Source organism: Carica papaya, chromosome 6, assembly GCF_054855325.1.
Source record: "Carica papaya isolate Zhongbai chromosome 6, ASM5485532v1, whole genome shotgun sequence".
NCBI classification, from domain to species: Eukaryota; Viridiplantae; Streptophyta; class Magnoliopsida; order Brassicales; family Caricaceae; genus Carica; species Carica papaya.
Genome location: NC_142314.1, coordinates 2,705,239 through 2,718,866, shown reverse-complemented (window position 1 = coordinate 2,718,866; position 13,628 = coordinate 2,705,239). Strand labels below are relative to the sequence as shown.

Genomic DNA, 13,628 nt, shown 5'->3' with positions numbered 1-13,628 from the left:
ACTACTATTTGATTTTGGGAATCTAAGATATATTTTCTTTGTTTGATGCACGTTACTTGTTTATGTATTCATGCTTAAGTTGGCAATGGAGACTAAGAAAAAATAGGAAAGAGGTGTGATTTGATAAATGGATAAGATGACAGCCTCACTAGATATCCTGGGAGATGGTGGACGGATCGGGTTCATAGGGAACCCTACCGTGAATGTTGTCTCATACCGGACGGGGTATGGAGACTTTATAGTTTTGGTGCTCATACCAGACGGGGTATGGGGACGGCCCTAGAATTAAGTTTGCTAAAGAAAATGGTTCACGTGTAGCGAGGACCCTTATGGATCCCCATGGATACTAGTAGGCTGATAAGAATGGGCAATTATTGTTTGATGATTTAAATATAAAAGTATGATATGTGCTATGTTACAGATTATATATGAATTCATAATATTTATAATGTTATTATTTCTATAGGTTGTTTTTATAAATCTAACTGCGGTAAGTGGACGGTAAATGGTTTGATTATTGATAAATGAATTTGTTTAAAATTTGTGCTTCATTGTTTTTTTTCAGTTTTCTACCAACCTTTACTTCTGTGACGGTGATATAGTGTGATGTTCTTACTAGGCTAGTGTATCTCATTCCTTATTTAACCATTTCAGATCAGGAGGACCTGGTTCCCGAGCCCGATCCACAAGAAGACGGCGAGTAGATGCTAGATACTTTGTAGTTTCCTTTATTTTTCTCATTTCTCGTATTTCTTTTAGAGAACTTATTACGTGATATTGTTTAGTACTTTTAAGTTATTGTGTAAGGGATATTAACCTTAATCTTTTATTTCACTTCCGCACTCAGATTATTATATATATTTTCTTTTGAATTTATGGGGTCTTTACATATTAAGTTCACGAGTAGAAGGACATCCCTATGAATTTCTAAGGGTACCGGTAAGTAGATAAAAATATAAAATAATCGTTCTTTATTATCTTATATGTGATAAATAATAGTGCATGAATATGAGTTTTCATAGGTTATTGTTGGAAAAGACTTGTTACACAATATAGAATAAATGACTTTTTTATAGTAAATAAATTTACATTAAATTAAACGCTCCATTGGTTGTTTTTTTTATTTTTACCAATCTTCAGTTTTCCATATTTGTAATTAGTGTGATATTTTTACTATGCTAATATAGCTCACTCTTTCATTAACTATTTCAGATCAAGAGAACCAAGATCCATATATCGATCAACAAGGGGTTATGAATAGTTTACTACCCGTACCCCCTTCAAGAGTTAGTAAAGGTCGTCATAGAATTACTTAGTTATTTGTCTTTTATTTATTTCTTTAATTTTCATTTGTTCTTTTAAAATGGACATTCTCATATTCCTATTGGGCATTCTAAAGTATTGTGTAAGGAATGTAAACCCTAGCTCAATTATTTCGCTTCCGCATTTAATTTTTGACTTTATTTTCATTTAAATTTTGAGCCTTTACAATTCAGACAGTTCAAATCGCTGGGAAAGGTCCCTAAAGCATCTATTTTAACTAAAAACTTATGTTTAATTATCATTCATATGATTTAAGTGTGAGAATGTGATCGGTATCAGTCAAAACTATTAGAAGTAATAATAATTTTTCTACTTCATGTGAGAAAAAGATCCAAGTTTTAGATTTTAAATTATTTTTTTTTCTTAGAGATTACAGCTGTTTTAAATACAGAAAATGGGAAACTATTTCCTACTACTGCAAACAAGATAAATGTGAATTCTGGATTTTATGCATATGATCAAAATAAAAGATAACTAGCAACTACTAAAAGTGGAATTTGTTGTTGCTTGATCAATGTTGCATATGACCAATTCTGCTGGTGTGCATATGCAGAATTGATCTTTCCTTAATGTGTAGTAATCTGGTCTTATCATTACTTCCCCTTTTAGGAACCTTGTCCTCAGGGTTCATATTGTTGAATCATCATGCAACTCTTCTGGTAACCTTGCTTCTTGCTTTCTCCATTTATCCAGGTATCTCGAGCTTGACATCTTTTTATTCTCCGTCACCTTCCAGAAGCAACAATTAGGGTCAGTGACATTGATGGCTGGCTAGAAATTGCTTGTCACAGTTGAAGCACAATCCATGCGATTACCATCTCGGTATTTCATCCCACAAGAACCCGCTTGGTGGCAGCGGAAGGACCAACAATGTTTTGCTAATGAGGAGCAACAAAGGCTCACTGGTTCTGGTGGTTGGATTTTATCTGGACCGATCAGTTCGATATTTATATTCCAGTTGGTCTTTTCTCCATTGGGCCAAACTTATGACTTCCTTCAATGATGTGGGCTAGAACATTCTGATATCATCAGTAACTTTGGGCTTAAGCCCGCCCATAAAAGTACCCACCATGGCTTTTTAGGTCCAACCTTGAACCCTGTTACCCAACTTCCTAAATTCCTTTTGGTAGTTTCTGAGGGAGCCCACTTGTTTGATTCTAAAAAGGGCCTCATCAAAATCTTCACATCCGGGCAACCCAAATCGAGTCCACAGCTCACTTGTGAACCCGGTCTTGGTAATTTCCCTTCCTTCTTCCTGATTGGTAATTTGCTTATCCTTCAAGATGAAAAGTGGTCAATGTGACTTTGTTGTTGTCGATGGTGTCTTGGAACTCAAAAATTTGCATCACCCGATTGAACCACTCCATCGGGTCGTCACTGGCGAAAGTAAAAAATTCTAATTTTGCCACCTTCAAATAGAAGTTATGGCTCCCCGTTTCTCCACATTCGGGTTCGTCATCCCTGACGGGTCGTGCCTGTTCAACCCACCCCATGGAGTTGTTGGCAGAAGCTTCGCGGCTGGACATCACCGTGTCTGAGAGGCACTGCAGGTTTTCCTCAATGAACTGTAGCTTGTCTGCCATTCCTAATTCCAGCCTACTGGCCAAGTCCTGCAACCCACTCAAACCATGCTCAAGATTTTCAATGTGTTCCTTATTCGACGTCATCTTGCTCTGATACTAATTGATAGATCACAGTCAAAGTTAGTAGAAGTAACGATAATTTTTCTATTTAAGGTGAGAAAAAGACTCAAGTTTTGAATTTTAAATTGTTTTTTCTCGTTCATATACTACAAATGCTTTAAATACAGAAAATGATAAACTAATTTCATTCTGCTACAAACAAGATAAAAGTAAATTTTAGATTTTATGCACATTATCAAGATAAAATTCAATTAGCAACTACTAGAAATGGAAGAGCAGTTTGAAGTGGGAGCTGGTTTTGCAAAGAGCAACTGGAAGTGGAAGTCGTAGTTGCATGAACGGTTCTACTAGTGTGCATGTGTAGAATTGATATTTCCTTGATCTGCAACAATCTGGTCTTATCAGTATGCATGATTCATTAATTTGTTAGTGTTGTGAGAGAAATTCTAGATTAACTGAGGAAAGAATGAAGTTGAAAATCAAAGTTTGGAAATTTTGGTAGTGAAAATTAAGGAAATTTTGCAGAGTAGGAAAAAAATAATATACAAATAATAGTAATAATAAAATAACAAAATACTTTAGAAATGAATAAAATTTTTAAAATAATATATATAATAATTTAAATGATATAAATAACAAATAATATAAATAATAAATAATAATGGTAAATATTATAAAAGAAATGGATACATTATCACCAAGAATTTCACAAGCAAAATTAAAATTAACAAATAAAAATTTAATTAATGAAATAAAATACTAAAATTAAATTAGGAAAAATTTAGTTAGAAAAGAGAAGAGAAGAGTGATAAGTGAAATTCCAATTATAAAATAAAATATCAATCTTAATTAGAATAAAAAGAAAAAAAATAATACAAAGATTGAAAGAAGTGAAATTTAAAGATAACTCGTTTAATATTGATATGGCAGAAATTCAGCGGTGTGATAAACCATATCCTTAGGTATTGGAATCCTTTCATATATGGTTGGAATATGTGTTTTGTTCTGGATCACCTGACGACGAACTGCTGTGACTAATGTGTATGCCTTATCTGTGTGTGCATCCTCTTGTGATAGTGGAAATCATGATTCTATAATGGTATTATTGGATAACATATACATTCATTCAATCCAAAAAATAACTCTAAAATTTTAAAAACTTAAATATGGTAATTGCGTTGGGAAGCAAATTGAGAATCAGTGATACCTCCTTACGGATGTTTCAATTTAGCTTGAAACTTGTAAGAACTTCTAGTGGTTCTTCTAATAGATAAAAGATGACTCGAGGGAAAACTGTTGGATAAAATTAATTTAGAGGGATTTTGATGAAAAATGAATTTAAGAGAATTCGGATGTATAGTACCTAACCGTAAGTGGACTTTGAGAGATAGACGGAAGTTATGGCGAGCAATTAGATAAGAAATTGAATACCTTTGTATTTCATAGTTTTCAAATAAAAATAGAAAGAAAAGTTTTACATCTTTAATTAATTGTTTGACTGTATGTCACATGTATAAGGTGTAGTCTATTTCTTATATTTACTAAAGTATATTGAAATTGTCCATCCCATTAAATGATTATCTTTTCTATATCAAAAATATCTGATTGTGGATCAAGAGGATCCCACCCCTGAACCGAATCAAGAAGGAATTGTATGAGCACTCACGACAAAAATTATATTTTGTAACCGAACGAGCATATAATTTGTTTTGACTCTATCATACAAACTTCATATATTGAAAATAATATTACAATGTGGTCAAGGGATATGTGATATATATTTTGAATTTGTAAATTATAAAGGCCCATAATTTAAAGGAAACGAATTCATAATTTAAATACAGAAAAAATAATAATTAGAGCTTATATTTCTTACACAGTAATTATGGATGCCCAATAGGGTTACAGGAATGTCCTTTTTACAACAGTTTGTAAAAAGAAACAAAATAAATAACTGAAAATAATAAATAAATGTCATAGGGGGTTAATCTCTACTAACACTCGATGGAGTATGGGAGAAAATCTACTCATAACTCTCATGTTGATCAGGATATGGATCTTGGTCTTTTTGATATGAAATAGTTAATAGGAGGATAATCTACACTAACCCAATAAGAATATCACACTTATCACTGATATAGAAATCGAAGATTAGTAAAAAATTATAAAACAACTAATGAAGCTCTTAATTTAAATAGATTCATTTAACATAAAGAAAACTATTTATTTCATACTTATTGTTACAACTTTTTCAAAATCAACCTATAAAGATAATTATTCAGATAACATTATGATTTTATTTACAAGTGAGAAAGAACTGCAATTTTTCTTTTTAACTGCTTACTGGAACCCCTAAGAGTCTATAGAGATATTCTCCTACTCGTGAACTCAATATCTAAATTTATCAATTAACCTGGTCGTTCTCATACTTCATTCGTTAATTGGCGCTAGACACACTATCGTCTCGATACCCTGTTCGGTATGAGGGTGAACCAAATTTTTCAAACCCTTCCGGTATGAGATTTTTCAACCCCGTCTGACTGAGATAATGTCCACAATAGTGTTCTCTATGTACCAGGTCCGTCCACCTTTTCTCAGGGTTCCCAGTAAGTCTTTGTTACATAAATTCAAAGTATAAACTGATTACTACTTACATACCAATAATTTATATTTACATATCAGTAGTAGATCATGCAAATAAGCGATACATACATCAGGAAACATAACTGAAACATTTACTAATGCAGTGAGAAAAACCAAATAATCGAGAAAGCAATTAAGTCTATTAATTTAATTCATATAATATAATAATAAACATTTTAAGCAGTACATATAAAATAACCAGTAAACTAGGGTAAATATGAACTAATCGGTTCTGACTTCATTAGTGATCTGTAATTATTTATAGAGTTCTCTAATTTTTACAAAATATAATATTATCGATTATTAAGCTTCAATTTACGTAACAGAGAATAAAGTGAGAGATTCTTACACCAGATCAGTAGTCGAAATACTGTACTTCCTAGCGGTCCTTGGGTTTCTTGAATTTTTTTTGTAGAATTTAAAACACCCGTCAAGTATCCAAAAATACCCCGAAAGGCTAGAATAAGTATTTTAAAACTTTTCCGGCAAATTTTAGAGTTCCGGCACGAAGACGCTATCGTGCTCCTGCGCCGACTTCGATGCCTATAATGGCGATTTTTTCTCGGTCTGGCTGGTTTTGGCTGGTTTTATACGTAACCCTGTGAAAAAATACATTAGGGAGCTTCGGTTGGCCAAAAAAGGTAAAAAAATCGAACTTTACTGGTGGGGTAGTCTTCGGGTGCAGTGGCTCTGCCGGTCCTCTTTCATGGCTGGGGTTCCTCTTCGACTAACCTGTTTTGGCATTAGCAGTGGCTCCGGTGCGGCAACAACGATGGTGGTCGGCCTCCTTCTTTAGTATCTGGTTTTTTCCCCGGTCGCCCTTTTTCTTATTCTCCTGTCGCCCCTCTGTTGGTTAGGATTTTGATTCCCTGCGAATAGGAGTTTAAATACTCATCTCCATTCGATGCAGGTTGTTCGTTTGAGTCGACATGGAGCGAGGAAGACTGTTCGCTGATTTTCCATTTAGATTGATTGCGTGGACGAATCTGGATCGTCCATCGCGATCAACTTCATCTGTCCGATCGCGTCTGAAAAGGAAATGCACATGGGTGATCCATGTGCGCGAGATGTAATATGGACCATCGGATCGCCAGGCACGCGGATCGCCTACATGGTGCCAATGTCAGCATGTTTACCACACAGCATGCTCTGGTTCACCATGGTTGCTAACTAGGTCATCCTATGTGACCAAACTATTTTTTAGTAATTTTACCCCTTATTTTTAAATTTTCTTTCAAAAACACCCATTTATTCTCAATTTCACCCATTTTTTTAAAATTACTTTCAATTTCGTTTTTAATTCATTTTTTCTCAAAAAATTAATAAAATTTAAACTAAAATAAATTTTTTAATTATTTATATATTTTTTATAAATGAAAAAAATTATTTTGATCCAAATTTCGAATTCAGATATTACGTTAATATTTTATTTATTGTATTTCTGTTGCATATTTGGTGTTTGACAACTGTGATCCCTTTAAAGGAGAGCCGGGGCGTAAGAGGCATTTACCATCTTTTGAGTTTAAAGATATTATTTTATTTAATTACATTAATTAATTAAAAGTAATATAATGATATAATATTAATCTAATTATTAATGACTTAAAAAAGTTAAAAACAATAATTTTCCCCAAGTTAATTTAGTTTTCCTTAAAGATTATGAGTTAATTTACTTCCATATTTTTCATTTAATTTTAATATTCCATGAAATTTTTTGTAATTTTATTAAAACGAATGTTAATTTTTTAGTTTTTTTATGATATATATAAATTTTCATCTATTTTTGTAATTAAAAAAAAAAAACTAAAGATCAACAAGCAAGCATTTCACAATCTAATTGGCTCGGACTAACCGATAAATAAATTAATTTGTATAATTTGTTGTTAATTCAATTACAACTAGAGCATAGACCCATGCTTACGTCATTTATAAATTCCAAAGCCGATGAAATAAATTAAATTTTAACAATTTTATTTTATTTTTAAATAGTTAAAAAATAACCAAATTTTTTATTTATTTGCTAAATAATTATTTTATACAATTATTTATCAAATATTTAAATACTATACACAAAAATTTCCACGTAATTAATAACCGTTGGCGGCCTAATGCTCTGTGGCTTCACTTGCATTTTTTTGCGGCAAAAAGCACGGTTAATTTTGTCCAACCATTTGACAGTTTTATTCATGTTTTCAGTTTAATATTTTATTACTATACATAAATTTTAATTTTTAGATTATTATTATATACTCGTTTAATCCCAATCTATTAACTTTCACATATATTTTTTCAGATCTAATTTGTAGATATTTTTGGATAAAATTAATAATATTATATAAAATAATAAAAGTTAAAGATCAAAATAGTAAAATATTAAATTAATTAAATTATTCAAAAGGTAATTTTACCAAGTTATAAATGAGAAGACATTACTTATAATCTTATAATCTCTTACGGATAATTCTTAATGAATGTGTTAATAAAATTATAATTAGTAAATTAAATTTAATAATTTATTATATTTTTAGATGAAAAAAATATTTAATAATAAATAATTTTTTTAATTAAAATAATTATGACTTTTTTTAAAGAAAAAGTAAGACAGTATATATTTCTTATGCTATTCATAATTATTTTATACAAGATCTTTCTTTCTTATTTATAATCTTATAAAAAATCTAATGCCCTTGAAATGTGAGAGAATTTAGATTGACCAGATTGGAGCAGTGTTGCTTATACATTGACAGAATAGAAAATAAGCCTATTTATAATTTTTCTGTTAAGAATCAGATACCATCTCATGTAAATTCAATCTACCAAGCACCAGCCCGGCTGTTCTCTAGTGCACCCTTCAAGGCCAATAAAGCAGCTCCATAGGCAGCCTCTGTGTGAATTGCCCGAGTCACTGGCAAGCCAAGTAACCTTTCTCTAATCTTCATCCATTTATCATTTTTGGCACCTCCTCCAGCAGTAAACACCTCATCAACTTGAGTTGCTCCCAGATCCCTTAACAAGCTATAACCTTTGGCCTGAGTACGGTACAAAATCGCTTCCGTGTCAGTAGATATTGGCTCTGTGATTATAAACAACCTAACCTATTTGCTCACTGATTTCAAGTAATTAAAGTCCAGATCAAGGTTGAAGTTTTCATACCTCAATCCGTGCAATTGATTCTAATATGCCATGCAAATACTCTGCATCACTTTCTGGACGTGGATGTAACCTGTTCAACAATCAAAATAAGTCTTTCAAACCAGAAATTTTTTTCCGTTCACGCTTACTGAGAAATGTTATAAACATAACACTGTTAATTGTTAAATAATTGATTGTATTCAATTATCCAAAAAAAATAAAGTGATATGGAATAAGTCAATACACTATTTATTCACCAATATGTTCCCTCACGGATAAGTTTGTTGACCAAAATGCACAGATTAATCATGGGTTTTCCATTTTTTGTGCTGAAAGTTAAGATAAGTTACGGAAAGTTGATTGTTAAATCTCCGACTTTGATACCACATTCGATTTCATACTGTCAGGTCTCTCATGTGTGCCTATTATTATTGGACCAGGTTTCTAGGTGCCAAACAAGTGCAGGAATGAGGGGAATAGCATTTGTCACATTACTAGCAACCTTAAAGCAACTGATATACAGGAGTCAAAAACAAAATAGGACTCAACCTATCAAAGCTATCCCAAAAATTAAACTAGCTTATGAGAGATTAACATGGTAAACTTGAGCAGTTAACCTACCGATATACTCCCACATCAATTATAAAACAAATAGTATACTTCTACCGCCATCACATATACATCTCTTTTCTCATAGTATCAGAACTGATGAGATGTCTGTATTAGAGATTAAATAGGATTACAATATTTTATAGTCTAAACTAGATATGATAAATGCTTGGGCGCTGTTAACTTCATGTGGACTAAAAGAGCGCAGAATATTATATTGATAGCTTATTTGGATGTATGACATAGCTCTATCCTATTTCATTCGAGAAAGGGGAAGAATAACAACCTAGGAGCCATTTTTGGATCTGCAACAGGAAATCTCTCACCAACTGCCTGCAGAGGGTAGTAATCCAGAGGAGAGGCTTCCATGGGGTTAATCTGTTCACTCAATTCCTCCAATTGCTTGTCTGTGAAATATTGTCTAAGAACAGCTCCGCCAGTATTTGAAGCACCCCCAACGAGCCACATATCATCAAGACGGTGACTATAAACTCCAAATCTTGCATCATCAACCCTAGTGGAGCTCAGTAGTTTAATAGCAAGCGTTGAACCCAAAGAAGTTACCTAGACAAAAACATCAACAACGTTATTCTTATGATCAACGGGAGTGCTATTGGAACTAATAGTTGAGACACAACCCCAAGGTGAAAAATATAGTCTGCACCCGAGCTGCAAGAAAGGCAATGCCAACGCAGTATGTTAAGGTCCATATTTTATTGGGCAAAAGCGCAATGTCCATAGAGAGGATGGTGGGTGATCTTGGATTAAGTTATCAATAATATTCACCTGGCAGGATACATTAACAGATACAAATACATGATACCAAAGTCCAAAGAGTCTCCTGATGCATGCTGCATCTATCTATTGCAAACCAATGAAAGACCATATGCATTATAGGAAAAGGTATTCATGCATAAACTTTTTCCTGACAATCAAAGGAGAATCCTGCATAATTATTACCGCCTTTCCAGGTTCCATTGCACGGGCTGCAAGAAAGGCAGCAATACTATCTGTGGTTCCAGTACAAATAGTACAATCATCAGGAAATCCTGCAAGCATCCACCTTTAAGCAGTTAATTGCAGCTTAAACACTTACTAGGCTGCTCTTCAAGAGAGGCCAAGGCTCCAACAGCATGGCATGTGGAATCAATATCAGAAGTTTCCAGAATTTTCTAACTGATTTCTTCAAGGGAACAGATATAAAATTCAAAAAAATGTAAATACATTCTTCGACTCTAGTTATTTCCCACTTTTCACCATCTTGGCAATTATCATGTTTTTCCTAATAGCAAGAGTCTTTTGTGAACCAAAACACTGCATTCCACATTAATTATGGGATAAAAATGAAGGTAACTTTCCTGTTTTCTTTTTTGGTGTCTAAAATGGAGGAGAGTTTCTGACATTGCCAATATAAAAAAGAAAATAGTGAGAATATTTATTAAAGTCAAGCTAAGACTTACTCGGACAAACTAGACAATGAGGAATCATAAAAGACAATTTCTGATCTGAGAAGAAAATGTTGATATAAAGAAACATAGACATAAGAAACATTCAAAAATGATATCGCATGAAATCTTCTGATTGAAAATGCTACCTAAGTTCCCGCTGCCAAAGTAGAATTTCAATAATTTAAGTAAATTGCTCTGGTTACACCAAACCACATTTTGATGCCATAAAATAGCCTCGACAAAACGAAGAAATACCATATTGCTTTCTAAGATCCTCCTTTAAAAAGCCAATTGAAGTTCCAGGTGCCTTAACAGAAGGTAATAGTCGAGAATAAGGCTGAGAAAGTAGCCAAGATGGATATGCATCAGATTCAGGATCATAACCAACCTATATGTTGAAAAGAGTCCTTGAATAAGTTTTCCATCTGAGAAATAGGTGATGAGCAATAGTAGGAATATAAAAATCCTAATAGATATGTTACCTACATATACCTTCAATGCATTATTGTAATCTGAAATTCCAAGCTTTCCATGAAGAAACCACAACAACCAATCTGCCTGATGCAATAAGACTGCAGATTCTTTGTTTGCGTTGTCAATGCTCCACCATGAAACAAGCTTGCAAAGGGTAGAGGAACCAGAACAGACAGTATGGTTCGCCGGAGCTATGGACTTCACCTCTGGTAAAGCATCAGGACAGCTCTCATTGTAGAGGAAAGGCCTTGATAAAGGTTCTCCCGTATTTCTGCAGCACCAAATTCAGATTATTATTTCCAAAGTGGGCTTGACAGGGAAAGGAACACAATAAATAAAGGTATAAGCAGTGAGTCTCAAGTGTATCCACCTGTCTACAATGAGAGTAGTTGCAGAAGTTCCATCAATAGAAATGGAAGCAATAAATGGGCGAAGTTTAATTGGAATGTCTTGTAGCAACGCAAAAAGTGTCATTTTCCATGACCCTGCCCAATACACTTTTTCTTCCCCCTTTCTAGACAATAAAAACAAGATTTTCAATTTAACAATATCATGGAACTTGCTGGAATGGTACAAGTAAGCATTATGTAACTCTTATCAGCCATTTAAAATTTGGGAAACATGAATAAGCAAGAATGTAAGAAGTAAGAGAAACTATAAACATCAGATTGAAATTTTTGAGTGCGCTCAGTTTAACAGTAAACATGAAACTCCATAAATGGCTTCCTTGAAAACATTTCCAATCATGCATGTACCCCATAAATAGTGTGTTTTGCATGCAGAGGGATAGATGTTTGTGAGAAATTAAATCACATCTTCCCCTACATGAAACTTTTACTATTTTAACTAGTATTAACAATATTTCTCTACTCAATATTGTCCACTATGCAGAGAGGTTAACTCCCAGTAAACAATAAACTCAGTACTTTTAATTAGTAGCAGAAAACTACAAGCTAATAGCTTAGATGCTAATTTTTCAATTCCATTATATTAGTTGGTGACTTTTACTGTTACTTCCATAGAGTTTAATTTCTAAATTGCTAAAAATTATCAACTAAAGAGAATGGTAATCAGGCACTGGTAAAACCACACAGGACCTAGTCCTAATCCAGGTGTCCTTGTACGTGAAAGGTCTAAAATCATCATCTGATTTATGCCAACTAATTGAATTAACAACAAACTCCTAAATACTCATAACTAATTGAACCATCATCTATGCTACACCCATTTCACCAATCCACCACATACCACAACCAAATTCAATTGCTAATACTGCCAAACTCAGCGCGATTTATATAAATAAAGAATTTAAAGAGCTGAATTGTATATATTTAAAATCCCAATTCCCTCTAAAGCTACCACCAATCAATTGCATGCAAAGGGAATAAGCACCAAAAATATGTAAAGATATGCATATGTAAAGAACTCGAGCGATAAATAAGACAGGACAAGTTTACCATAATACACGGATATTCTCTTTTCCCCTCAGCATGAACTGCACCCTCCTTGTCAATGATAGCGAACCTAGCTCCAGATGTACCAAAATCCATCCCTAGATAAAGCCTTTTTTCCCCGAGCGGAACAACCGCGTTTCTGCTGCCATTATTGCTGTTGCTCATGAAAGTCACTCTTCTCGGCGTTTTGTCTACAGTTGCATAACACGGCCCGGTTCTGGATAACGCTGGATTCCTTGTATTGAAATATCCTGAAGCAAGACAAGAATTGCCGCCATTGTTAAAATGCACATAACAGCTTTAAGTAAATTTGCAGAGAGTGCAAACACAGGGAAAGTCATGAGAATTTTTTTGAAATCCACGCAAGAAACTGGTTTGTGCCAGAAGTTACCAAGTTTTGGAGGTGATGCGCAGAGAATGAGAGAAGAAGAAGAAGAAGAGGAGGAGAGGAGTGACACCAGCATGATCCTTGGGAAACAACGGACAAAGGGAAATGAGCAACCGTTTTCAAAGATGGATACATAAAATATATCCCGGTAACGAACGACGTCGTTTTGTAAAATAACGGCGAAAAATATCTGACGTCGTCTAAAATCTGCCCATCTGCCCGTTTGTCAATTGGGCCAAACAACATAGATCATACTTTAGGAGTGAGCATTGGTCCAAAATGGACCAAATCTATACTATTGAACTATCAAAAAATTTTTAATAAATCAAATGTTACGATCTAAATTTTGTCTCTAAATCAAATAATGTTTACTCGTATACGATCAATATTTAATATATTAAATAGTATTTTGGCAAATGAATCCGGTCGAATCGGATTATAAGGGACTCGAGCAGAGTATAATAAAGCAGACCAACTATGCACTAGTTTTTTTCTCTCTTTTTTTCTCCTATAG

At 33.5% G+C, this 13,628-nt stretch overlaps 1 protein-coding gene across 2 annotated transcripts; it reads right to left on the bottom strand.

Annotated features, from left to right (window-relative positions):
- Window positions 1-8,291: 8,291 nt before the first annotated feature.
- XK-1 (xylulose kinase-1) lies at window positions 8,292-13,262 on the bottom strand. Of its 2 annotated transcripts, XM_022033627.1 has the most exons (9): window positions 13,118-13,262; window positions 12,730-12,977; window positions 11,643-11,782; window positions 11,291-11,543; window positions 11,054-11,186; window positions 10,311-10,399; window positions 9,637-9,914; window positions 8,763-8,832; window positions 8,292-8,638 (listed from the first exon to the last, which is right to left on the bottom strand). In XM_022033627.1, exons 1-9 carry the CDS (start codon window positions 13,188-13,190, stop codon window positions 8,423-8,425), a joined length of 1,500 nt encoding a protein of 499 aa, XP_021889319.1. In that variant the 5' UTR covers window positions 13,191-13,262; the 3' UTR covers window positions 8,292-8,422. The 2 variants fall into 2 exon arrangements, with proteins under 2 accessions (XP_021889319.1, XP_088079344.1); XM_088223218.1 differs by lacking the exon at window positions 13,118-13,262 and having other exon boundaries at window positions 11,643-11,786; window positions 12,730-12,871.
- Between the last annotated feature and the right edge of the window lie 366 nt (window positions 13,263-13,628).